Here is a 27,485-nt window from a genome sequence, read left to right as displayed (position 1 = left end):
TACTCGCTGTAGTGATTTACTCTAAGTAGAATTTATTTGGGAAATAGCCTAGGTCTAAGAACTAAACTTGCATACTTAAAATTAGAAAAATGAAAAAGAAATTGCCATTCTAAAATCCATACAGGAGTCCATCAAAGATAGACTAAAAGTAAGACATGCATTGTTCCTGAGCAAAGAGAGAATAAAAGCATGACTGAACATTTAGCCTGACCTGTTTAAGCATGTTAAATTCTCAGATATGTTGTGATGAACTTGTAAGCAGTTATTCAGCTTGGATCATGTTGCAGATACTCTACATGTCAGAACGTGCTGAGCTGGAGTACAGGCAGAAGGATAAGCACACAGTGCTTTTCTGGAATACAGCATCTGGAATACAGCAAGTCCTCTTCCCCAGTCTTTTTTCCTAGTACATTCCTGACTCCAAGTCTGGTAGCTGGTTTTGCTGGAGGAAGTCACCATTGCTTCTTTCTCATTTGAGTAAAAGGTTTTAACAATAAAACACTGCTGGGAACCTGGGGACCAGTTAAAGAGTCCATCTTCAGTTTCAGCAGTTTTCAGCATTGCTTACATTCAGATGGGGGCACTTGGTCTCCTATGGTCCCTTCTATTCCCAGGTGAGCATGCAGGAGTCTCCAGAAATTAAAAGAGTGCCCTGACATCCAATTAACATATTTAAAGACCCAAAAAAAAGGTTACTTTCAGCTAAAATAATTTTTTTCTGTTAGTTCTGGCAAACTTTATGTTCACTGTATTCATAGTATTAAAAATCAACATTCTCTGCATTAAATTAACTTTCATTTTTTCAATAGAAAAAAATGGAAAGCATACAAGAAAATGCAAATATGGGTTACTTGAAGATTGTCTTCTGTACAGCTTCAATCAAAAACTATCACATTAATTTAAGTGCACCTAAAAAGAAAACTGGAGCCTGAACGTTTATGGTGAACATGTGAATGCTAAATAAAATTCAAAAAATAATTTGGTTGCCTAAGTAATTTTATTACACAATCTTAAGGATTCTGATGGTGTTTGTTCAAAGGAAGCCATGCTTCAAGGGAAAGAGGGGCCCCTTGGAGGACCTGCTGGATCTCCCTATGTGAGGAAGCAGACAGAAGTTGCAGCTTGTTCTTCCACTTTTGTGGGAAGATATTTTTGGTAGAAGAAAAGAATTCTGGTCTCTGTGCAATTGCTCACTTGGTTTATTATCTTTAGCACACTATAAACACCCTTCCAAGGTCACTTCCTATGAAGTGTTGAGTATTTTCATGCAATATTGAGGCAACATAGAAACATTTCACAGATGAAACAAAAATCTCCCTGTTGATAAATAGAATTAAAAAAAAAAAAAAAGACCACTATTGCATGGAGTCCTCCCCCAAGTTATTCCAATTCCTTGGACATCAGCTGCAGTCAGGCCACTCAAAAAGGGTATCCAGCATTGTTTAATATCTGTCCAAGGGGGCATTGAGATTATTTAGGATGGGATCCATCTCAATGAGCTTTATTAACAGCCTTAAATTTCAGTATCTAAAATAATCTTTCAGATTTTCCTAAGGACAGTGGAGTGACATAAGCATCTACATGATACTTTATTCCTTTCTAAGCTGAGAGCCTTAAAAGAGGAAAAGCAACACCAAAATGGTCGAGTAATGCAGTTATCAGAGGTTGTCCCCATGACTCACTGCAGCCCCTTATGTGGGTTTTCACTTTGTGGAAGGTGAATTACTGGAGTACTGATTTTCAAAAGCAAGCAGATCTCATCACTATCACATGAAGCAAGGTTTAATCTTCTGGAGAAGGTCAGAGGTTTCCTTCATTATTTCAGATGACCAGCACATCATCCAGCCTTAGCCTGGAGCAGCAAACTGAAGCATTGTCTCAACCCCCACACTGTTTAACATGAGCTTCTCCATCAACCTCTGGAAATACCAGCCACAGGAACAGTTTCCTAATGGTACATTAACTTCCAGATTGTGCCCTTTAGCCAAGACAATCTATTTTTTAATTCTATATTTTAACTCGGGAAGAAGTTTTGCATAACCTTTATGCAAAAAAATATAAGTTTCCGTGGGCTGTGCAATGCAAATTCACAAATGAATTGATCATAATAGCCAAAACTGACCTGAAAACACATCAAGGCTGGAGTTTTTTCATTTTCCTATATTGCAAACACATCCAGGAAATCCACTTAGTATAGATTAATTCACCAGAAAGTACCATGTTGGTTTTTGGTTTTTTTTTTTTTTTCAGAGTATGCCTCTAAGAAAAGATGTTTTATTTAAACAAGAAGAAAAGAAATCAGATTACACGTGTTTTTCTTCTTCTTGCAAGCTTAAGCAGGTTTAGCAGGTACAATTTACTACTGGAATAATAGGAAAGAATAGGAAAATACTTGTTATCTATTATTTGCATTACTGCAGCACATTCAAGCACCTGTCAGCGAGCACTTCACAGAGATGGAAAGAAACCATGTCTCCTGCCCAAAGAGCTAACCTGCTGTGAATGACAAGAGGAACAGTCCCATCTAGACAGTCATGAAGAGCCCAAACTGTTAGGAAAACTGGTGAGAACAATGAGCAGATCAGTGTAATTGCTCTTAATTGTATTATTTAATTCAAAATTACATTTTATCGAAACATTTTATAAAAGGTGGTTATGGTTATGCTGATTTAGTATGTTTTGTATGATTTATTTTTGATAATATATTCAGCTACCTATTTTTAAAGGCCATCTCCTTTTGGAAACTATTTCTTGGTTGCTGAATTTTACTGTTTTCCAGTTGGACAATTTGGAGACAGGGGTATTTCTTTGACTTTTTCAAAGAATTTTCATAGATTAGGAGAACAAGTCTTTCTCTTACAGAATGCAGGATATCTTTATCTATCTATTTTTCTGAGCACTATACTAAGAGGCATGTCAACAACCTCTCAAGAAACTAAAATCTCCTGCAGTGTAGTGGCACTGCTTTTCTAACTCAACATCAAAGCAATAACTTCCCAAAGTTCTGGAACTGCTTGTGAGTCCAATATCTCATTTGTATCACTATTACCTCACCACTGCATATTTTCTTTTCTCCATAATCTTCATGTCAAGAGCATGCTGCTCTATCAGCTGGACAGTCCTTGCCTGTCGCCCCAGCCCCAGAGTTTGCTGCACTGTAACACCACTGTCAGGCTAGAGAGAGGAGAACAATCCTACAGAAACTGGTGTTTTAATTCATTACTCTCCACATTCTGGGGCTGATTTTATCAAGACTTCATACTGGATTCATCTCTTCATTTCCCCTACGGCTTTTGGCAGCTCTGAGATTCCTGCTGACTCTACCAAAAAAAGGAACATAGTTTATCAGGAAGGCAGAAGGAGCGTAACTGACATACGGGGAGAAGGAAATCTTGTGTAGGCAGTCAACAGAAGGATAAGGAAAGCCCAAAGGACTCATCGCCTCAAAACTTTCTGTTTCACATTGCTGAAACTGGTTATTTGTATACACTGGTGGATCTTCTGTGTTAATTAGGTGTTATTTAATGGTCTGAAGCACTTTCTGGGGACCAGTGGCCAAACACAGCCCACATGGCAGCTCACACCACGCACGACTTCCTCAAATACCTCCTCTGTAGGGTAAGGTAAGGGAGTTACTTGCAAAGCAGACTTTGTTACACCCGGCTTGCTCAGCGCTGCCAGGACGGTTCTGGGACAGCCACAGAGACTGAAGCTGGTAAACATTTGACAAGCAGACAGGTACTTACAGGCTTTTCCTCACCGTAATAAAGTTTAAATATCAATCTTGAACTGTCGATTTGCAGGTTCATTTCTTTTCTTAAAAATCACTATTATTATATGTTTTAGGACCTCTAAAGTTCCCGGTGGGTTTAAGTGTAGTTTTGATGTTATTTTGGTTTTGGGATTTTTTTTTCTTTTTTTTGCACTCGGTGTATTTTGTGGCTGCTGTTGTTCCCTCCTCTCCCGAAACACGATCCCTGGGTAGGCGGGCGGGGGCAGTGGCCGCCAGCAGCCGGCTCGGCACCCCGGCGCTCGAAACCCGCCGGGATTCCCCATCCTGCCGCCGGCCTGAGCGCGCCCATCGCGGAAACCGCGGCGAACGGCGCCCCGGAGCCGCGGCGGGGCAGGCACAAGCACTGCGCTGCGAGGCGGGAGCGGAGCGCGGGGCTCGCCCTTCCAGCGGCGGGCGGGACCCGCTCCGCGCCCGGCGAGCCGAGCTGGAGCCCCGCATGGCGCGGCTCCACATGGCGCGGCCCCGCTCGGCGGCGAGGTGAGTCCCCGGCAGCACCACCGGGGCCGGGGGACGCGGGGGTCGGGACCCGAGCGGAGCCTCCCGCGGGCTCCCTCCCGGGCGAGGCAGCCCGGCAGCGGCGGCCGAGCCGGAGCGCGGGGGCGGCGGGCGGGGCGCGGGCGGCGGCTCCCCCTGGCCGGGCGGCGCTTGGTTTCTCCTGCCAGCGGAGGCAGGGCCAGGCGCGGCGAGGGTGGGCGCGGAGTTGGCGGCAGGGCTGGGGGCAGTCGGCGGCGAGCTGCGGCGGAGTTTGTTCTGTACGCGGGGCGGGAGGTGAGGGACGGGGTCCGGGACCGGGCTCTGCTCCGCTGCGCTCCGCACTGGGATTTGGGGGCGGGAGTTTGTAGCGGCCGCGGAGCGGAGGGGAAGAGCCCCGGGGCAGGGACGGCAGGTGGGGAGCCACAGGACACGGTGGGCGGTGGCGGTTCGGACCCTCCTCTTCCCCTCCGTGCTGCGCCGGTGGAGTCGACGGCCGGGGGGAAAGGTGGCGGCGTGAGCTGGAAGTGGGCGAAAACTTGTTCCTCCGCGTGTTCTGCCGCGGGGCCGGGGCCACCCGGGAGAGCCGCGTATCGGGGGCGGGAGACGAGACGAGACGCGGGCCGAGGGAGGGGGGTGGGCGCGGGCAAGAGGAGCCGCGCCGCCCCGCCGCTGCCGTGTCCCTTTCCTCCCCTGCCGCAGGTCTCGCTGCGGGAAGCGGAGCGGAGCCAGCCCCCGACGGGAAACGCCTGCCCCCGAAGAAAGGGCTGCCCGGAGCCGGCCCCCGCCGCGCCGCGCCGCCCGGAGCCGGAGGCGCCCGGAGGGAAAAGTTGCGTGCGGGGCCGGGCCGGGCGCGATGCCGGGGCGCGGCGCGCTCTGCCTGGGGCTGCTGCTGCCCGTCCTGCTGGGCTGCGGCTCGGCGCAGCCCGGCGGCTGCCCGGCCCTCTGCGAGTGCTCGGAGCCGGCCAGGACGGTGAAGTGCGTGAACAGGAACCTGACGGCGGTGCCCCCCGACCTGCCGCCCTACGTGCGCAGCCTCTTCATCACCGGCAACCCCCTGACCGAGCTGCCGGCCGGCGCCTTCTCCGCCCAGCGCCTGCCCGACCTCGCTTCCCTCAACCTCAGTGGCAACCACCTGCGGAGCGTGGAGGCCGGCTCCCTCGCCCTGCCCGCCCTGCGGCAGCTGGACCTCAGCGGCAACGCGCTGGTCTCCTTCAGCCCGCAGGCCTTCGGGGAGGGCGGCAGCCCGCTGGAGGAGCTGGCGCTCCGCGGGGCCCTGCGCGACCACGTTGTCCTGCTCAGCCTGGCCGCCCTGCTGCAGTCCGGGACCCTGCGCAACCTCAGCCGCCTGGAGCTGGCCGACAACGAGCTGGTGCTGCTGCCCGCCGGCATGTTCACTGCCCTGCCGGCCCTGCGGCAGCTGGACCTCAGCAACAACTCCCTGGTGAGCCTGCGAAATGTCTCTTTCCAGGGACTGGGCCAGCTGCAGAGCCTCAACCTCAGCGACAACTCCCTGGGTGTGCTGTGGAACAGCACCCTGGCCCAGTTCCGCAGCTTGCCCGCGCTCCGGCACATCGTCCTGCGCCACAACACCTGGGTCTGTGACTGTGCCATCGAGGACCTGGTGGCCTGGCTTAAAGAGAGTGACCAGGTGGAGGGCAAAGAAGCCCTGACCTGTGCCTCCCCTGACAAGATGTTGGGCAAAGCCCTGCTGAAGATCAGTGGCTCGGACATGAACTGTTCCGTGCCCATAGACCTGCCTTCCCAGCTACAGACTTCATACGTCTTCCTGGGGATAGTCTTGGCTCTCATTGGGGCCATATTCCTCCTAGTTTTGTACTTGAACCGAAAAGGAATCAAAAAGTGGATGCACAACATCAGAGATGCCTGTAGGGATCACATGGAGGGCTACCACTACAGATACGAGATCAATGCAGACCCCAGGTTAACAAACCTCAGCTCTAACTCGGATGTCTGACAAAATGCCCCAGATGCAGGGCACTGCAAGGCACCTATGCATGAAAAGTAGACTTATGCTTTACCCTTGTGCTTGCTTCCATCTCCCCTGAAAAGTCTCAGACATGCTTGTAACTTGAGGGGGATATGCCTCCCTGTGATGTCAAGTTAATTTTTGTTTTGAGACACTGGACTGCTGAGCATGGCGTTCAGCTGTGTGTAGGAAACAAGCTGCTACTTATTTTCCTCCACTCTTTTCCTGTCTGCACTTGTGGGAAATTTTTTTTCAGGATGTCAAAAGAAAAAAAGGATTCTCTCTGATGATCCAAAGCCAACAGAGTTTATAAAACGTTTACTGATGCAGACGCCATTCAACAAAAGCTGCCTCAACTTTTTGGGAAAAAAAAATGTTATGTTCCTCTGTGCCAGTTTTGATCTTGTATATCTGAATTGAGATGCGGTGATTCCATTTCATAGACTACCTTGAGATTTTAAAAACCAAACAAACTCCTTTTAACAGCTCTTCGGAAGGAAATCAAATAGCGAGCATGCACAAATACTGTATAGTTTTACATGTTAGGAAATTTATAATCTCAGTAAGTCTCTTGCTATTTTGTAGTTATTTTTGATTGCAGTTTACGTGACTTGACAGAATTTTTTATACAAACTGCATCTAAACTCCATCTAAACTCAGTCTGAACTGTTAAATTCAATAAACAGTCTTACAAGAACTGTTGTGTTGCTGTTCAATGAGAAAAGTATGGACATCTAAGAATGTGAATAGCGCTGTAGTCTCTGGAGTAATTGCCCTGCAGTAGTAATATGAATAAAAGTTTATACAAATGTGTAGCTTAGAGCCATAAATGTTTGACAATTTTGTGATATACGCCAGGAGAATTACACTGAGCTTAATTCCACTGAGAATTAAATGACAGGAGCAGTTTCACTTGGCACAAACCCCTCAGACTGCTCTCTGAAAGCACCTGCATAATGTCAAGACAGATGCTGGGGTCCACTTTCCTGGGAAGACACAAGCTAATAGAATTTTCATAATGTCTTCTCTACCAAAAAAAAAGAATAAAAAACCAAACAAAAAACAACCAAATTAAATTGTGGAGTACGTAAGCTAAAGAAATTTTTACCTGAATAGAATGGCTTATTATAAAAAAACCATACTTCTGTGTCCTGAACTAAATTAAATGCAGCTCAATCGTGCGGTCAGGAAGCTCTAGGCTTGTGCATCACTACAGCATTTATTAGATTGCTGTTTCCTTTTTAAGGTCTTGGGACTTGTGAAGTTCTGTAGCAATCTACGTCCAATAACTTGATGGAACTTTACATTTATCTTAATGCATTTAACAGGTGCACTTCAGTATAGAATGTTGCTTGCTACTTGCTTGGGAATGCATTTTCTTGTAAATAGATAAAGCATGCAAAAGAACCCTTCAGAATGCCTAATTTAAGATGCAACTCTGACCACATATAGAAAGGTTAGCAAGAACCTTGCAGAGGCTGCCAATAATTAGTGCACTTTTTCTAATATATTTATGGTTTCTTAATGAAAAAAATACACCAGCTGTAAAAGTGTGATGTGACTTGATATATATCAGTTTATCTGTGGAGCTTTTTCCATGGTCACTGTTACTTGAAGCTCTTGAGCATCTCTCAAATTTTACAAATTGCTGGCTAATTCCTTTTGCTTTCAAAAGTGACAGTTTTCTCATAGATGTATACTTTTGGTAAGAGCTCAAATATAAAATAGTCCTTAAAGTATCAGAAGAAATATAATCTATTTTGGGCACCAGTATTATTCAAAAGTGTTTTTCATCTTGCGACTTCAGACAAAGCAAGTAGCACACCTTGCTTTTCATTAATTTTCTACCGCTTTAAATTGGATTTAACAGCAGTGATTTTTTTTTATGTACTTATGTGCATTTACCCTTTAAAGTTAAAAAATAATGGATATTAAGTACAACTATTGTTTTGTAAATCAGTATATTTTGCAATTAATGTGAAATAAGTGATAGCATATTTTCCTGCTGTAATTTAAATGTATGAGCAATATATGGTTGATGGCATATATAATTAAATTTATCAATTCTTACAAAGCAGACTGCCCGTCTGAATATTAGCTGCCCATATTTTAAGGATAGTGTGAAAACCCCCATGTGAAGAACTATTACTGTTGCCACTATGCAAACCCTTCATACTTGGTATACATCAGATAGTTTATGTAAGAAGCTAGAATTTACAGTAGCTACGCAGTGTGCTTTGTTGTATCCATTATTCTGGAGATGATCAACCTGTACAGTGCCAAGAGGAGTAGAGCATCATCCGTGCTTAAGATGCTCCTGTAATACAACAGATAAAATATGTGCATACCAAGCCATTTCTTGGGCAATTTCCCGAGTTTTGTTAACAGATACTTTAAAGTAACTACAGTAAAAGCAATTATCTGTGATGTGTTAATGTAACGGCCGTGCATTTGTAGAGCTGTGTAAGGACAGGCAATGACTTTAATTGCAGTCTCTCACCAATGGAGCGAGTATTTCTATAGTGGGCAAGTGTAACTGTTGTTACTGTTACTACACATATTATTCTAAAGATTATTATTACTATTATTTTTGTATCTTAGTCAATGTAATAGAAATTTATTAGAGATCTGGTGATGGCTACTTTAAAATAATTTTTGTCATTTGCTTACATGTGTATTTATTAGGATGTAACATTTAGCATGTGTCGGTGTTGTGTTGGGTGATGTTCCCCTACAGTGTTTGACCAACAGTGAATGCTTTGGTGTTTTGTACAATGCATTATTTGATCTTAAATTCCCTTCCATAAACAGTGCTTGAAATTTGTTTTGCTTTTCTTTTACAAAATAATTAACAGTGGTACTAAGAAGGCACATAAAAGTAGCTCCCACACTACTTCAGAACGTGGTTAAAAACAAAACACTTAAAAATAACTAGTTTCAATGTTCTTCTGAAACATATTTTATAGTCCTACTCTGCTTTGACACCTGAGATTCCAATTGACTACTTCCAATTGACTATTTCCAGAGCAGCTTATTCATTCATTCTTCAATAAGACACATGTAGTTCTAAATGCCTCTAAAATGTGTTTTGTATACATAATTCCCCTAAGTTCTGTGTGACATAATTGTTACTGAAAAACATGCAAACTAAAGTAGTGGGTAAATCTTCATGAAAGGCTGCACAGCTAAGAAGCAGAAAGGATTGTTTTTCCAAGGTTTAGCTGCTTTGTTAAAGCTAGTTTTAGTTGTAACAATCTTATAATTTTCTTAGAAAAATAGCACTAGGAATTTACATAGTTTAATATATTTTATTGAAACACTTTGGATAAGTGATGTTGCCAGGTAAAAAAATTCCCCAAATCCTCCTTTAACCAAGGTAGCTTTAAATTAGATCTTTATTAGGTAATTTTTATTTTGCCAAGCCATACTATTACCAGCAATTCTGACATCCAGAAAGTGGTTTGAAGTTTTGCAACAACTGCTTTAAATCTTTTCATTCAGGGTAATTTACTTTTTAAGCACTGGTGACAGTCCCCAGTGACACAGCAGCAAGCAGAGCAGTCAGAATGTTCAGACCCACATTCTGTTGTTGACTGAGATGTCACTGAAAACAGGCATGGCAAATTATTCAAAATATGACTGCACTAGGATCCCAACTCTCATTATTCTTCTAACATTTTCCCTGTGGTATACTCCAGTCTTTCTGCATCTGCATAATTTCTTTTTTGCCTCATTTTCTCAAGAAATCCATTAAAAAGAGTATCATGAATCTGCACAGGTAGAGAAATCAGTCTGACTGCACCAATATTTTGAGGTTTAGCATCTTTATTTCTCTTTAAGCCTTAATGTGGAAGCGAGCCTTCGTCAAAGTGGACAGAATGAAAATTTGATATGCACTTTTTCTTTCTCTTTAGCAGCTGAATGTTCAAGAAGAACCATTCATTCTCAGCATATGATGAAGGAAAATAGCATTTGGTAAGAAAAATGTTTTGGTTTCAAGCTTCCAAATGACATTTATATTATATGAGAGAAAGTGGAAGGGAGAAGCTTGTAAAGGAAACAGTTATCTATGTAAAGGAAATAATTATCTCTTCGTAATGGGTCAGCCCTGGAAGTCACAAGGCTGTGGATAGGAACGATTCCTGACTGAATCTGTCCATTAGGTTCTGGTCATTTTTATAGGTTCAGCTCAAATTTCCTCCTCGTGCTATAAATAGAAGCATTTTGTTAACAAGTGGCATGCCATTTTACAATATTTGCAGTGCAGGTGTTTCCACTGTGAGTTTCTTGTGGAATATAATAGAAGATTGAATTTAGTTCAGTGCCTGCTGATTTAATAATGACTAGATCAGGTTCATAACTTAATAATCCTTTTTCTTTTTTTTTCAAATATGCTGCTTACAAGGGGAAAAGACCTTGACTTAAAATCAAACAATAAAAGCCCAATTAAAAAAACAGGGGAGATAGAAAGCAGAACATTTGGAGAGTGCAGCATTTATCAGGTACTTCACTCAGAAAAGAGACAAACCACGTGGGAGCTGAGGGTCCTTTGGTGATAGAGAAGTGTACTCTGTTAGCTTCCCAAGTCAATACAGCAGTAGCAGAAAAGTGATGCTTTATACCAACACAATAAACCTAACAGCACTTCTCTTCCCACATTGGAAAAAAAACCCCTACCAAGCCTTTAGAAGAAAGAATACAGGTTTGCAGTATAAGTATGTCCTTAAAAAGGACTTTCACTTTCTCGACTGTGTTACAATTTATGTGTTGTCACATCCTTGGAAAACCTTGCCATGCCAGAAGTCATCTGTTGCGTAGGCAAAGCTTGAAATCAGTCTTTGCATTCCCAATGTTAGCCTAAATAGAAAAAGCAAACTATTAAGGAAATTAAGCCAGTACTTTAGACAGCATATCTGTGGTGTAGTTAATAATTTAATATTTCAATTACTTACATTTTTCGAAGTATTCACTAGATAGCTTTTCCTATCTGATGGTAGACTAGCAGAAAAACAGATTTGTGTTTCTAGTAATTATGCATGAAAGCATCTGAATAAATTAGCAATATTTCAGTACATACGGTGATGAAAATGCTAGAAATCTTGTGTTCTAGAATGTTTCACTGTTATAGAAATGTTAGATGTGCAAGAAACAGCTGTAACTTTTTCTGATTGAAGTTTGGTTTCCTAATTAAAAAATATTCTTGAGGCAAACCCCAATAAAATATTTACCAGATTGCTTATACATGTTATATGTTCACTTTGTTTATTTTATTACTATAAATTCTTACAGATATTGAGGTCTTTACTAAAAGTGTAATTGTATTCCTTTTAGCCCAAATTGATGGTTGGGCTATGAATTTGCGTGATAGAGTAATGAAAAAGCAAGGTCCGAGTAGTTGGCCTGATTGATTTACTTAGAAAGAAATTTGGCCAGTGAATACAAGAGATTGTGCTTCAATTGTTCTTTTTATTACAGACATAATTTGATAGCTTTTTTGGTTAGAGTATATGGGGTATTAATTTTCAAGTTAGGTGCCAATTCTAAATTTAACAGGAATGTATTTTCATCTTCTTCATTACCAGATCAGACTGTGTTTTAAAGTCTTCAAATATATATTTACATAGTGAAATATAAAGGCACTGTTATTAGTGATGGAACTATTAAGGAAAAATACTGCTGAAACAGAGAAAACAGGTGAAAATCAGAGGGATACAAAAAGGCATTCAGTTGACAAACTTTCATTCCTGCAACTTCTTTTAATGAAATTGTTTGTACTGTAACCTCATGGAAATCTGAGGGAAGAATGGTGGTTTATCTTCTCATATTTAGCTAATACAGATGTCCAAAATTTGATTAGGTAGGAACAATTTTTGGGGTTGTCCCAGGAGCAATAGCTGATAACTTAGTTTTGTGTCTAAATTGTTTGCTATTATTTTTTGCTTGTTCTTAGAACAGCTAACACAGAAGGATATTTGGCTTTACATATGGCAGATTGATCTGTCCTAAGTTTTGTCACAGAACTGAACTGTCATAGTATCTGGCCACAGTCTGCTTCAGGTTTTCCATTTGTTCCAGTAGAAATTCCCTTCTGTGCCATAGCCCAGGGTAGCTTTGTGTGATGTCATGGGCATGTACACAATAAAGAGCTCCTTTGTCAAATGGACATTATCAGAAGTCAAATAGGCATTTCAACATAATTCACTGTATATTTCATCAAGTTATGGTAATGAAATAGCAAAATAAGAAAAAATAACATTTATTACCAGAATGCTGTAAGCAGTCATGAAATGACACCACATCGGAGCATTTGAGTAATTTAAGCTGCTTCTGAAGATGGAAAAAGAAAAAGAAGAAGCTATTGCATTAACAGTTTTATTCTTCAGGTAGGTGTCTTCATTAATTCTCATTAATAACTCATGAACAAACAATAACTGAATCCTACAGATAATTACACATTTAAATGCATTTCAGTCAGGGGTTTTACCCTACTGATTTTCTGGTTCCATATTTGCAGAGGTGGGTGTTTTAGTTAGCCTGGAGGGGACTAAGAACTCTTAAACATTATAAGACAAAAATATTTATTTTATGTGTACACAGAAGCATTTCACATACACACACATACATGAATAAATATATTTAATAATGTAAAACTAGAAGAGACAGAAGACACAGATTGAAAAGGGGACCTAAGCAGGCCTCTGAGAAGCACATAAGACATGATTCATGTTGCTGCACACGTAGTGTGACCATTAGCAGCAAGTTAACAAAACCTGGTGCTGAGTGATCAGGATTTTCCTAAGTGGCTGCAGTCTGAGATTCTGCCGTCAAAGTAGCTTAAAGGAGCTTCATTTACAAAAGTTCTTGAGCGCCTTTTGGAAAATTACACTTGTTTTCTTTTTAAGGTAAATTGAACAAAATGCAGAAAAAACAATTTCAATGTGAAAAGGTATATGTCTGGTATACACTTGAGAGAAAATATTAATAGTTTTAAGAACTCCTGAAATTCCCCAGTCTTTGCTCTCTCTGTAATTTCTCAAATTGAGATCTCTATAGCACCTTCTATCCAGAATATCTTTCCTCTTCTCTAGTTTATTTAATCGTCCGTAATCCAGATTACTTTTATCCATCACCTTTGTGACCAAACTTGATTACTTCACATTGGTAAGCAAAGGTAACATTACTAGGAAACAAATCACAAAATCAAATACTCAATATTTATCACCAACCAGATTATTATTAAGGTTATATTTGTTGACAGACTTTCATTCAGGTTTTTCCTTTTGCTGTTAGTCCCTTTATGTTTAGCTTTTCAACATACTAAAAACTTCTGTGGTAGCCCAGAGAAACTCTCTGATTTCAATTTCCAGTGACGAACAAGGAGATCTTATTTTGAGACAATAGTCTTGAAAAAAAACTTGCAGAAACAGTTGCTTGAACTTTTCTCACAGGATAGTAAAATGTCACTGAAAATAGCTCAGCTAACATATTCTTCATTTGTCAGAAATGCTACATGTGCAGAAAGGGCTGGAATGCTGAATTTGTGATACTGATGCAGATGCTGTTTAACAAGCCCGTGAGGTTTCTGTTACAATAGCTTGTGGTACCTCTGCTCCGATTTCTCCTCCCTGCAGCTTCACACACACACTGATGTGCTCCAACAGGACTCGGATGAGTTTAGGACATCCATTTAGCAGATTGTGGTAATTTGTTTACATTATTAATCATATGTGAAGCCCCTTTGTTTTCAAGCATATAAAGAAATATATTCTAGTATTTGTAATTTTTAACATAGAAAAGACTAGCTGGCATACTCCTGGTTTCATAACTTATCTGTAAATACAAAAAAAAATGCTCTGAATTTGAATTTGCGAGGAACAGATGTCTTTCAGCAAGCTTGAGTGTAAATTCAGCAGGATTTCCAATTTAATCCAGGAAATGATGACACGGAAATTTATTGCAAGCCGAGAAATAACTTGTTCTTCATTGCAGTTATGCGGACTATGCCTTTTTCACGAAGCAGTGCAAGGTGGTTTTTTTCTCCTAGGTTTCCAGGGAGACAATCACAATCCAGTAGGGGTTACTGTTGTTCTTAATAAAGCTCTCTAGATTTTGTAGTTTTAGCAATTTTTCTGATCAAAATCACAGAGATAGCAGATAGGATTTGATAAATGACACTGAGTAACGTGAATTGAAGTGACCTATTTCAAACACACACAGATGATGCAGTGGTGCACCAGCTTAAAGTAGATGGTACTAGCACTTTCACCAGCTAAAATCATTTTAACTGGCAGCAAAGGACTCACAACAGAGTATTAGTCACTTCAGAGAGCTATACAAACTACACTTAGCATTTAGCAGTTGATACAGAATATAGTGTATCCAAAAGGTTTCTTATATAGGTGTGAAGCACCATGTCCAGTTCTGGGGCTTTTTGTATACAAGTTATATACTAATTCACAATCTGTCTGTCTGCCCTGTGGTTTAGAAGGAAAATTGAAGTAAACAAGAAGTGTTTGATGTAAATCAAATTAATAGACAAAAAGCTCATCTCTCAAAATAATAATAGTTAGTGATCTTATTGTTGATGAGAATTCAATAAATGCTGGTGACAGAAATATATTTGCCTCACATGTTTGTTTAGTGTTATACACTCAACAGTGAAAACACATAAATTTGCAGAGGGTATATTTAGTACAAGGAGATCAATAGATAGTACATCAGTGCTACTGAGGACCCTTCCAGTTTTATTTTCCGTTATTCTGCCATGTGAAAGGAAGAAGTAGAAAAGGGAAAACCTTTGACAGAACAAACTGTATTAGAAAGGAAGGTGGTAGAGCCAAAAATCTCCTGTAATGACTGTCCTTTTTATACTTACTAAACAAGGAGGTGGCAGCAATAGTGATGATAGTAGAAGATAGTATGGTTTCTTTCATAAGTTTAAGGTTATTTAGGTTTGTTCAAGGTTTTATGTTGTTAGAGCCAGAGCTAATTCATGCATTAACATTTAATCTAGGTCACCAGAAAATACCAATGCCAGAATGTGCTGTATATTTTCTTCCTGTAGTTTTTACACAGCACTCTGTGCCTTCCAGTAATACACGAAGTGCTTGTTCTCTCCTTCTCTCCCAAGGGAAGTGTGTACACTGGCTGAGGGATACTGTATGCACTGTCTTGCCTTATGTTTCTGAGAGAGCATAAGCAAGGTAAAGCATCTTGCACTTAAAGGTGGATTTGCTTTGTGATAGTCCCTAATTCCCAGACGAGTAAGTTCCTTTGCAAAGCCTGCTGCTTGGAGAAAGTTTTGTCTCCCATGCAATAAGCCTTTTGTCTGCTTTAGAAAAAAAGGTTAGGGGCATTCTTCTCCTCTTTAATTTAGTCTGAGAAGTTCATCTTTCCAAAGGAATATGATAAATACTTTTAAAATTATGTTTTGCATCAGGAAATAGAAGGTCGGCTGTGCATAAATTCGGTACCGTGATGGAACCCACAGGAAAATTATTGCTTAGAAACAGTGAAAAATGAGTAAAGATCCTACCAATTAAATAAGTTTTTTAAGTATGTCATAGTAAATCAGGTCTCTCCCTAAGGATCCTGTGAAGCTCTCAAATGTGGGCATCATAGTAGTCTGTGAACTCTCCTCTCTCCCTTTCCCTTCCTCTCTCCCCTCTTCTTTCTCTCTTTTCTCCTCTCTTCTCTCTCTCCTCTCCTGTAGCCTGTGTTGTTCTGACTGAACAGTGTCCAACCATCCAGCTAAAAGGACATGAATGTCATCCTCTTACCTTCCTGATAAACAATATTTGCAGCTCCCAGTTGGTCTTGATGTCTTTTCTACATCAGCCAAAGTTTAGCATGTACTGATCTGAGCTTTCCTGTTGAGTGAAGAATGCAAGGTAAATTGGAGATATACATGCAACTTGGTCAGCTTGTGAACTGCTCTTACTGTCTTTAAAGGATGATGGGAAACATGTCCATATCATTTTGCTCTTCATATCTTCACCTCATTATGACACAATATTTTTATGTACATGCATATATATATATATATATATATACATATATATATATACACACATGAACATCTATATAGTACATTTTAGAATTGTTGCATATTTGATATTTACAAAAACATACATTTCTTATATACAGGCCATGCTATTCTTGCTGGACAACAACATTTCAGTTTTATCTCATGTGCAGGCTTTTGCAAATAATGCTAATTGAAAGCTATTTATATTTTGTTCACATTTGTAGATAAAAGAAATGGAGTCTACTAGTTTAGAACTAATTATTGCAGTAAGCTTTGCAATAAACACTTTTGGTAACAGAAATGATGGTTCAGGCTAGCATGGCAATTTTTAGCATCTATGAAGTCTTCTGAGTAGCTTAGAATTCTGTAACTTGTAAAACAGTCAGACAGAAGCCTATCCTGGGTGAATAGTTTAGCACAAAATACTCCCTTGCCTTCACTTTGTTTTTATTGCTCCTTCAGCATGAGGATGCTGCCAATATTTTGACACTTTTTTTCTCCTTAAAATCTGCATCTCTCTGACGGTATGCCTTCAGAGAAAAAGAGCAAGGGACTGGGATATTCTTGAATTTTCTTGTCAAAACACCGACAGGATAATTACCAAGAGATGATACAATTTGTCAGTGGGAGAGTGGGTGTTTGTGCATTGTGAGAGAGTGTCAGTATGGCAGGTACATTGTGCAGGTGTCACATCCTGCTATCCTGCTTGTCTAATGTGAAAAGGTCTCCATCTTCAAGTGTGATAGGGGAGTGAGGGCACTTCTGTGAAAGGTGGTGTAAGATCCAGTGTTGATTTTGTCCTGGATTGCCCATTTTCTGGGCTCTAAAGGAGAGAGTCTTTCCCAGTATAGCAGCACCTCACAGGTCTCCAGACCCTTTGTAGTGGAGGAGGTCATGTAGGACATCATGCAACGACTCTTTGAGTTTCCTGCATCTGGTCTCTCTACACTTCCAGTAATCCTTTTGTGGACAGTTATCCTGGCTTGGTGGCTGTTTTTTACTGGCAAAGAGACATAAACCAAGCTGATTACAGGGAAGGACTAGACCTCCATCCTCATTCCAAAATCACAAAATGTGTGATCCTGCAGTGTGACCTGGGGCATTCCAACAAGGAGAAAAGGAGCTTCAGAGGTATTTCCTCAAGCTCTGGGGATAAATTGTTCCTGGCAGAGATAATTTAGATTTTCTTGGGGAGGCAGAGTTCTAGCAGTGACAGGAAAAATGTTCTAAGGTGTAATTTGTGCTAGGTGCTCAAGCAGCTCTCTTTTGCCCATCAGTTGCCAGTTTCCCATTAGCACAAAGTAGTAACAGAGAGGGCTGCCTTTGAAAAAGGGAGGGAAAAGACAGGGTACTTACCCTGATTTAATTTGAAACTTTATTTTTACTAGTGGATAATGCAAAGCAGAACTTATGATAGTGCAAAAATGAGGAGTTTGTGGAGGTCAAAGTTATGACTCAACAATAAAGTATTTTAAAGGAAGAATAGGTAAGTGTTCTGCCTACATTAGGAACAATATTTTTAGAAACCTGCCATCAGAGAATCATAGAATCATTAAGGTTGGAAAAGACCTCCAAGGTCATCAATCCAGCTTTTGACCAAACACCACCATGCCAACTAAACCACAGCACTGAGTGCCATGTCCAGTTATACTCTGAATGTTTCCCAGGATGGTGACCCTACAGCTGCCCTGAATCTGCCCTAGTCAATGTTTGACAACACTTGCAGTGAAGAAATTCTTCCTCATTTCCAACCTGAATCTGCCCTAGCGTAGCTTGAGGCCATTTGCTCTTGTCCTGATGCTGGTTGCCTGGGAGAAGAGGCTGACCTCCACCTGACTACACCCTCCTTTCAAAGGATTAAACAGAATTATAAGGTCACCTGTGAACCTTCTGTTCTCCAGGCTAAACACACGTTCCCTCAGCCACTCCTCATAGGATGTTCACTCCAGACCCTTCTCCAGCTCTGTTGCCCTTCTCTGGACTCCAGCACCTCAATGTCCTTCTTGTAGAAAGGGGCCCAGCACTGGACACAGCACTCAAGCTGTGGCATCACCATTGCAGAGTAAAGGGGGACAATCCCTGCCCTCGTCCTGCTGGCCACACTATTGCTGATACAGGATGACACTGAGTAACGTGAATTGAAGTGACCTATTTCAAACACACACAGATGATGCAGTGGTGCACCAGCTTAAAGTAGATGGTACTAGCACTTTCACCAGCTAAAATCATTTTAACTGGCAGCAAAGGACTCACAACAGAGTATTAGTCACTTCAGAGAGCTATACAAACTACACTTAGCATTTAGCAGTTGATACAGAATATAGTGTATCCAAAAGGTTTCTTATATAGGTGTGAAGCACCATGTCCAGTTCTGGGGCTTTTTGTATACAAGTTATATACTAATTCACAATCTGTCTGTCTGCCCTGTGGTTTAGAAGGAAAATTGAAGTAAACAAGAAGTGTTTGATGTAAATCAAATTAATAGACAAAAAGCTCATCTCTCAAAATAATAATAGTTAGTGATCTTATTGTTGATGAGAATTCAATAAATGCTGGTGACAGAAATATATTTGCCTCACATGTTTGTTTAGTGTTATACATTCAACAGTGAAAACACATAAATTTGCAGAGGGTATATTTAGTACAAGGAGATCAATAGATAGTACATCAGTGCTACTGAGGACCCTTCCAGTTTTATTTTCCGTTATTCTGCCATGTGAAAGGAAGAAGTAGAAAAGGGAAAACCTTTGACAGAACAAACTGTATTAGAAAGGAAGGTGGTAGAGCCAAAAATCTCCTGTAATGACTGTCCTTTTTATACTTACTAAAGAAGGAGGTGGCAGCAATAGTGATGCAGTAGTAGAAGATAGTATGGTTTCTTTCATAAGTTTAAGGTTATTTAGGTTTGTTCAAGGTTTTATGTTGTTAGAGCCAGAGCTAATTCATGCATTAACATTTAATCTAGGTCACCAGAAAATACCAATGCCAGAATGTGCTGTATATTTTCTTCCTGTAGTTTTTACACAGCACTCTGTGCCTTCCAGTAATACATGAAGTGCTTGTTCTCTCCTTCTCTCCCAAGGGAAGTGTGTACACTGGCTGAGGGATACTGTATGCACTGTCTTGCCTTATGTTTCTGAGAGAGCATAAGCAAGGTAAAGCATCTTGCACTTAAAGGTGGATTTGCTTTGTGATAGTCCCTAATTCCCAGACGAGTAAGTTCCTTTGCAAAGCCTGCTGCTTGGAGAAAGTTTTGTCTCCCATGCAATAAGCCTTTTGTCTGCTTTAGAAAAAAAGGTTAGGGGCATTCTTCTCCTCTTTAATTTAGTCTGAGAAGTTCATCTTTCCAAAGGAATATGATAAATACTTTTAAAATTATGTTTTGCATCAGGAAATAGAAGGTCGGCTGTGCATAAATTCGGTACCGTGATGGAACCCACAGGAAAATTATTGCTTAGAAACAGTGAAAAATGAGTAAAGATCCTACCAATTAAATAAGTTTTTTAAGTATGTCATAGTAAAAAAGGTCTCTCCCTAAGGATCCTGTGAAGCTCTCAAATGTGGGCATCATAGTAGTCTGTGAACTCTCCTCTCTCCCTTTCCCTTCCTCTCTCCCCTCTTCTTTCTCTCTTTTCTCCTCTCTTCTCTCTCTCCTCTCCTGTAGCCTGTGTTGTTCTGACTGAACAGTGTCCAACCATCCAGCTAAAAGGACATGAATGTCATCCTCTTACCTTCCTGATAAACAATATTTGCAGCTCCCAGTTGGTCTTGATGTCTTTTCTACATCAGCCAAAGTTTAGCATGTACTGATCTGAGCTTTCCTGTTGAGTGAAGAATGCAAGGTAAATTGGAGATATACATGCAACTTGGTCAGCTTGTGAACTGCTCTTACTGTCTTTAAAGGATGATGGGAAACATGTCCATATCATTTTGCTCTTGATATCTTCACCGCATTATGGCACAATATTTTTATGTACATGCATATATATATATATATATATATACATATATATATATACACACATGAACATCTATATAGTACATTTTAGAATTGTTGCATATTTGATATTTACAAAAACATACATTTCTTATATACAGGCCATGCTATTCTTGCTGGACAACAACATTTCAGTTTTATCTCATGTGCAGGCTTTTGCAAATAATGCTAATTGAAAGCTATTTATATTTTGTTCACATTTGTAGATAAAAGAAATGGAGTCTACTAGTTTAGAACTAATTATTGCAGTAAGCTTTGCAATAAACACTTTTGGTAACAGAAATGATGGTTCAGGCTAGCATGGCAATTTTTAGCATCTATGAAGTCTTCTGAGTAGCTTAGAATTCTGTAACTTGTAAAACAGTCAGACAGAAGCCTATCCTGGGTGAATAGTTTAGCACAAAATACTCCCTTGCCTTCACTTTGTTTTTATTGCTCCTTCAGCATGAGGATGCTGCCAATATTTTGACACTTTTTTTCTCCTTAAAATCTGCATCTCTCTGACGGTATGCCTTCAGAGAAAAAGAGCAAGGGACTGGGATATTCTTGAATTTTCTTGTCAAAACACCGACAGGATAATTACCAAGAGATGATACAATTTGTCAGTGGGAGAGTGGGTGTTTGTGCATTGTGAGAGAGTGTCAGTATGGCAGGTACATTGTGCAGGTGTCACATCCTGCTATCCTGCTTGTCTAATGTGAAAAGGTCTCCATCTTCAAGTGTGATAGGGGAGTGAGGGCACTTCTGTGAAAGGTGGTGTAAGATCCAGTGTTGATTTTGTCCTGGATTGCCCATTTTCTGGGCTCTAAAGGAGAGAGTCTTTCCCAGTATAGCAGCACCTCACAGGTCTCCAGACCCTTTGTAGTGGAGGAGGTCATGTAGGACATCATGCAACGACTCTTTGAGTTTCCTGCATCTGGTCTCTCTACACTTCCAGTAATCCTTTTGTGGACAGTTATCCTGGCTTGGTGGCTGTTTTTTACTGGCAAAGAGACATAAACCAAGCTGATTACAGGGAAGGACTAGACCTCCATCCTCATTCCAAAATCACAAAATGTGTGATCCTGCAGTGTGACCTGGGGCATTCCAACAAGGAGAAAAGGAGCTTCAGAGGTATTTCCACAAGCTCTGGGGATAAATTGTTCCTGGCAGAGATAATTTAGATTTTCTTGGGGAGGCAGAGTTCTAGCAGTGACAGGAAAAATGTTCTAAGGTGTAATTTGTGCTAGGTGCTCAAGCAGCTCTCTTTTGCCCATCAGTTGCCAGTTTCCCATTAGCACAAAGTAGTAACAGAGAGGGCTGCCTTTGAAAAAGGGAGGGAAAAGACAGGGTACTTACCCTGATTTAATTTGAAACTTTATTTTTACTAGTGGGTAATGCAAAGCAGAACTTATGATAGTGCAAAAATGAGGAGTTTGTGGAGGTCAAAGTTATGACTCAACAATAAAGTATTTTAAAGGAAGAATAGGTAAGTGTTCTGCCTACATTAGGAACAATATTTTTAGAAACCTGCCATCAGAGAATCATAGAATCATTAAGGTTGGAAAAGACCTCCAAGGTCATCAATCCAGCTTTTGACCAAACACCACCATGCCAACTAAACCACAGCACTGAGTGCCATGTCCAGTTATACTCTGAATGTTTCCCAGGATGGTGACCCTACAGCTGCCCTGGACAGCCCATTCCAATGTTTGACAACACTTGCAGTGAAGAAATTCTTCCTCATTTCCAACCTGAATCTGCCCTAGCGTAGCTTGAGGCCATTTGCTCTTGTCCTGATGCTGGTTGCCTGGGAGAAGAGGCTGACCTCCACCTGACTACACCCTCCTTTCAAAGGATTAAACAGAATTATAAGGTCACCTGTGAACCTTCTGTTCTCCAGGCTAAACACATGTTCCCTCAGCCACTCCTCATAGGATGTTCACTCCAGACCCTTCTCCAGCTCTGTTGCCCTTCTCTGGACTCCAGCACCTCAATGTCCTTCTTGTAGAAAGGGGCCCAGCACTGGACACAGCACTCAAGCTGTGGCATCACCATTGCAGAGTACAGGGGGACAATCCCTGCCCTCGTCCTGCTGGCCACACTATTGCTGATACAGGCCAGGATGCCATTGGCCTTCTTGGCCACCCAGAGACTTTTTTTTTTTGCAAACTTTTTGGAGTAGAGAGTAGTTCTGTTCTATATTTCCACATTTTCTGGTACACTGGTTCACTATTCTCTGTCAGGAGCATCCAAATGCTACTAGAAATAAATAATGGTAATGCTGTGCAGACTAATACACTTAACTTCCTTTCGTAGTTCTCCACTAACACTTACTGCTTTAACACTACTAGTTCTTTTGGAATAGTATAACAAATCCCCCAAATGCCTGAGCCTCTCTTTCAATACTTGTCATGGACTAAATACTACATTTGGATGCTACTAGAAATAAATAATGGTAATGCTGTGCAGACTAATACACTTAACTTCCTTTCGTAGTTCTCCACTAACACTTACTGCTTTAACACCACCAGTTCTTTTGGAATAGTATAACAAATCCCTCAAATGCCTGAGCCTCCTCTTTCAATACTTATCATGGACTAAACACTACATTTGAGTAAAAAGTACTTAATATCATAAGAAGGCTTTGCCAGGAAAGAGATTTTTGTATGAGGAAATTTGAGACAGGCCTAAGAATTCTTAAAACAGCTAAACACTGCATGCTAAACTGGGGGAAAGACTCTAATGCAGAGATTCCCGAGTTGGCTTTAAGTACATTGCTTTGTGTATGAGAATTCTAGCTGTGGCAATACAAAATTCTCTTTGCAAGAGTATTTTCTCTGCCAGAGAGACTGCCTCTTTCAAGGCTATAGCAACAACAGCAGAAAGATACCTGTTTTTTTGCCATAACAATTCTTTAAAAGAATATTGAAAAATTAACACAGGACAGATCTCTTATACAAAAATAATTTAAAAGGGAAATCCTGTTTGATGTGGTTGTGAAATGACTGCAGTGAAAGAGGATGAAATCATCTCAGATCATTTAGATTTTACCAGGAGCAAGTTTTTTGCTGGAATCCATGCTGCTGTGAGTATCATCAGCGCCTGCCCAGGGCTCCTTGTCAAAGCCCAGCCAGTCCATGCCATCTTTTCTGGGGATAGCCAGGTGTGCCCAGTCCCTCAGCACAGCACCTGTGCTCATAGCAAATTCCCTGTAGAGGAGGACAGCCATGAACCCTATCATGATCTTTCTTTTAATAAATAAATTGATAAAAAGATCTGTGCAAGAGAGTTTGCAGAAACCTCTGAGGGATGCTGTGGCCCAATCAGTCATAAGGACTGTGGCTAGTTTGCTTTGAAGTGTTTGTATCAAAGTAACATAAACACTGCTCTGCTTCTCTTTCATTTATTTTCTTTCACATGCTTCCAAATGTGCTAATTTTCTGCAAAGATGTCTGTTAGCTGTAACAAATATTTATCCTCTGCTGGAACTGAGTTCTTTTGAGTACACAGCAGCCCTTGTAAGCAGGCATTTGAGGAAGGCAGGTGTTCAGCTGCTCCATTCCTCTGTTTTTTTCCAGCTGGCCACCTTACATTACCCTTCTCAAAAGAACTGAACTTCCCAAGGTCTGAGTCTGTGTATGGAGTTGTAATTAATCAGCTTCAGTAGGAGCTGCATGTGTAGTATCTGAAAGTAGCTGAGAGCTCAGAAATGTGTCCAGTACTTCAAGCAGGTGATTTCTCTGAGCGAACTATTTCTATTCCTGGCCAGCAAAATAAGCATGTCCTGAACTTCTGAGCAACTCATTCAGAAAGTAATGCATTGTTTTTACAAGGAAAAGAGCCTTAACACACTGCAGCAGGAGATAGAGGGTAGTTTTCCCAGCATTTTTTCTCTTGTAAATTTTGACTCTGTTCCAAAGGAAAAGAAGTAGATGTGCTTTCTTTGGACACTGTGCCTCTGGTTCCTTGAAATAGCTCAGCTACATTCTGCTTCTGATCATGTTGCATCAATGATGCTTTTTAATTCATGCGTTGAGGGAAAGGCTTGGAGATACAGGTAATTGACTTAGATCTGTTCTGAGAGCAGATTGTGATTTGTCTCATCGTTTTTTTAACTCATCTCTAGAAAAGATGTTTAATACCAAGAGCTGCTAAACCAAATAGTTATTACTTTATTAGTAAAATGAGACTAGTACACTTCTCTTATGGTGTGATTTATGTCAGATTTTTAGATTTTTATATCACCCAAAGGCCCTGGTAAATCCCAAGACTTATCTTGTACTGAAATTCCATCACCAAAGTTAATATGATTTGCTCATCAAATTATGACACAAATTTGCTTTGCATATATATTTCACATTTATATGCCTGACATATGTAATTATACATACACCCCTTTAGGAAAGACTGAAATAGTTCTAGGACATTGTGACTTAGAGAACATGTAATGCAGTTTGCAATTATTTTACCTGTTGGCTCAGGAAATAGGCAAACTAATTCAAGCAACTACGAGCCCCTGCTTGCCAAGCCAAGGAATTATCCCTTGGATAAGTCCTTCCTGTGACTGGAGCTTTCCCCCAGACTTGCTCCTATAGACACATCTTTTGAAGGAAGTGGATGAACACTTAAGCAGAAAGTCTGTGGTGCAGGATCTTCTAGAGAAGGGGTGAAAAGAGGAAAGGTTGGAGAATGCTCACAGGTTTTTAAAGTCATAGAAACATCAGCTTCCTAAATGTCTGAAGCCAAATGACTTTGGCTGGTCCATATGCACATCTGCCATGAGGCTCTATGTGCCCTTCATGTCTTGGAAAGACAAGAATTGTCCCTTCTGGAAAGTACCTTCAGGTAAGAACTTTTCTTCTTCCTCAGGCAGAGAAGGAAGCATTTGGTTCAGTCCAGATTCCTGTCAGCTGGGACCTCTCCAGATTTCCAAGACTTCTCAAAAATCATTGTGACAGCCTTTAGGATGATATCAGCCAGCTCTTTGAAGATTCTTGGATGAATCCTGTAGATTTGCAGGGATCTAGCTGGGGCAGCAGATCCCACACAGTTTCAGGGTCAGCTGTTAGTTGACCATTCTTGCAGTCACAATCCTCCAGCTCAGTGCACTGAGAGCCTCTTGGTCCATCATCCATGTTGAGGACAGAGGCAAAGAATGAATGAAACACCTGAGCCTTGTCTGTGTCTGAGCTTGTGGGGTGACCATCCTTACCCTGTAATGATCTGGTGTTATTTTTTCACTGCCTGCTGCCATTAGTATATTTGAAAAATATCTTTTATTTTCTCCTACAGTTCTGGCCAGCTTCAACTCCAGTTGAGCTCTGGCAATCAACACGATTTTCACTATAGTTATTTAGCAATGCTAAAGTTGATCTTCCTCATTAAAATGATCACACCAGTTCTACATTGTTTATTATCCAAGAAAAAGATGCTTTTATGAAGCAGTGAAACAGTAATGTAAATTATTTCATGCTGTAAAATACAGTTCATTAAAATGCATTCTCATTGAGTTTTTCACTGGTAGTATTTGCAAAGTAATTATTAAAGGAAACTGAAATGCTATATTTTTATTTGTATAATATGAAACTGTCATTAATCATCTATATGTTTTATTTTATACAAAGTTTGTTCATTAAACCTAACCTTAGTAAAGAAATTATGCTGGGATGCAGAAATTTATCACATTTCACTTTTCATCAACAAGAGCTGCCTATAATCTGGTGACCTAAGCTTGTTTACACTAGTCACAGCTCAATGTTTAATGCAGTAATGCAAACACAATATGTAGTTCCACAACTCCTTTTAAGCTCTGGCATAATTAGCTTCCATTAATTAGTTAATGAATTAGCTTTCATTAATACCTCACCTCTACAGTTACAAAGGTCACCTTCAGATTCTGACAGAGGAGTTTCTGGTGGTAATTCTAAGAGATGGAAACTGTCCTCATTAATAGCTGTAGATGTTAATTCTGAAGTTTAACAAATACTATTAAAATTTGAACAGCAGTATCAAATTGCCTTTTACTTGTCACTTTCCAAGCAGTGAAGGTTCTCCTTACCATGATCACAGCTGTATCCATGATGCATTTAAGACCGTTCTGTTCCTTATGGACTGTCATGGGGTGCAAATATCATGGCCAAAATCTGTGCTAGCCCTCTACGGTATAATTATTTGTAGGTTTTTTGACAATAAAAATTTCAACACAGAGACTAACGTGGCAGAAGTGAGAGGGACCAGGGTCTGGAGGTTGTGCTGCACAATTAGGTCTCACATGAGGTGGAAAGCTGCCTATTGGCATCACATGGAGATATGGCAGCCCTGGATTTTCCAGATGGAACTTTTAGGCAGATACATGAGTTGACTTCTTTTCTACACATGCCTCCAGTTGCATGGTAGGCAGGTATGTTTTAAAGAGAAAATAACCATGGAAAAAGACCCCTTAAGATGGAAATGAGAGCTCTCTGTAAAGGCTCTTCATGCTGATCAGCAGTGACAAGATGTAGAAAAATACCAGTGACAGAAAGATCGCTTCATTTGCAGGTATAATTGTCTCCAAGAGAGGTGTTCCTACAGCCAAAGTCATTGCTCTCCTTGCCACTCATTACTGGTGGTTAGTGTAAGGGATGTCAGGATCATGCAGGGAAATGAGGAAGCAGGTAACTAACCTAAAGCACTTTGATGGTTGCCTATTGAACACTTGGCCTCCTGGGGAAGAAGCATAATACCCTGAGATGCAATATGAAACATTTATAGCCTCCCTTTTAAAAGGCTTCCAGAGGGGAAGGTTCAACTTTTCCATTTGGTTGCAGTGTTTTGCTGGAAGAAATACACTGTGGAGAAAGGGGCAAGCAGAGAAAGTTAGCAGTAATTATCATGCTTTAGGGTTTTTTGTTAGCAATTTCCTTGGTAGTTTCTACAAACTAAAATATTTCAAAGCAATAACATATATGGAAACAGTAATTCCCATTTAAAAAAGGAATAGATGCTATGTTAAAAATGTTTTTCAAACTTCATCATATATAGCCATTCTGAGTTTCAAACTGAGTTCTGCAACTACCAGATAAAGTCTCATGTTTCAAGTGTAGAGCCTACTGACATATTCTAACAAGCATTTAGAATATCTGATATACCTTAGTGGTGAGAAAAACATGAACTTCATTTATTTGCCAGTAAACTCTGTACTTAAACAGTTAAATAACATATACAGTGCACGATTTTCCTCACT

General features: G+C 40.6%; 1 protein-coding gene across 2 annotated transcripts; it reads left to right on the top strand.

Annotated features, from left to right (window-relative positions):
• Positions 1-4,012: 4,012 nt before the first annotated feature.
• Positions 4,013-9,078, top strand: TPBG (trophoblast glycoprotein). Of its 2 annotated transcripts, none has more exons than XM_039729754.1 (2): positions 4,013-4,270; positions 4,967-9,078. In XM_039729754.1, the coding sequence occupies exons 1-2, from the start codon at positions 4,230-4,232 to the stop codon at positions 6,240-6,242; spliced, it is 1,317 nt and encodes a 438-aa protein (XP_039585688.1). In that variant the 5' UTR covers positions 4,013-4,229; the 3' UTR covers positions 6,243-9,078. The 2 variants fall into 2 exon arrangements, with proteins under 2 accessions (XP_039585688.1, XP_039585697.1); XM_039729763.1 differs by lacking the exon at positions 4,013-4,270 and adding an exon at positions 4,495-4,561.
• The last annotated feature ends 18,407 nt before the right edge of the window (positions 9,079-27,485 follow it).

This window comes from Passer montanus, unplaced genomic scaffold (genome assembly GCF_014805655.1).
Source record: "Passer montanus isolate IOZ18808 unplaced genomic scaffold, ASM1480565v1 scaffold11, whole genome shotgun sequence".
Lineage (NCBI taxonomy): Eukaryota > Metazoa > Chordata > Aves > Passeriformes > Passeridae > Passer > Passer montanus.
The sequence above is the reverse complement of the archived record's forward strand: the minus strand, read 5'-3'. Positions and strand labels throughout refer to the sequence as shown.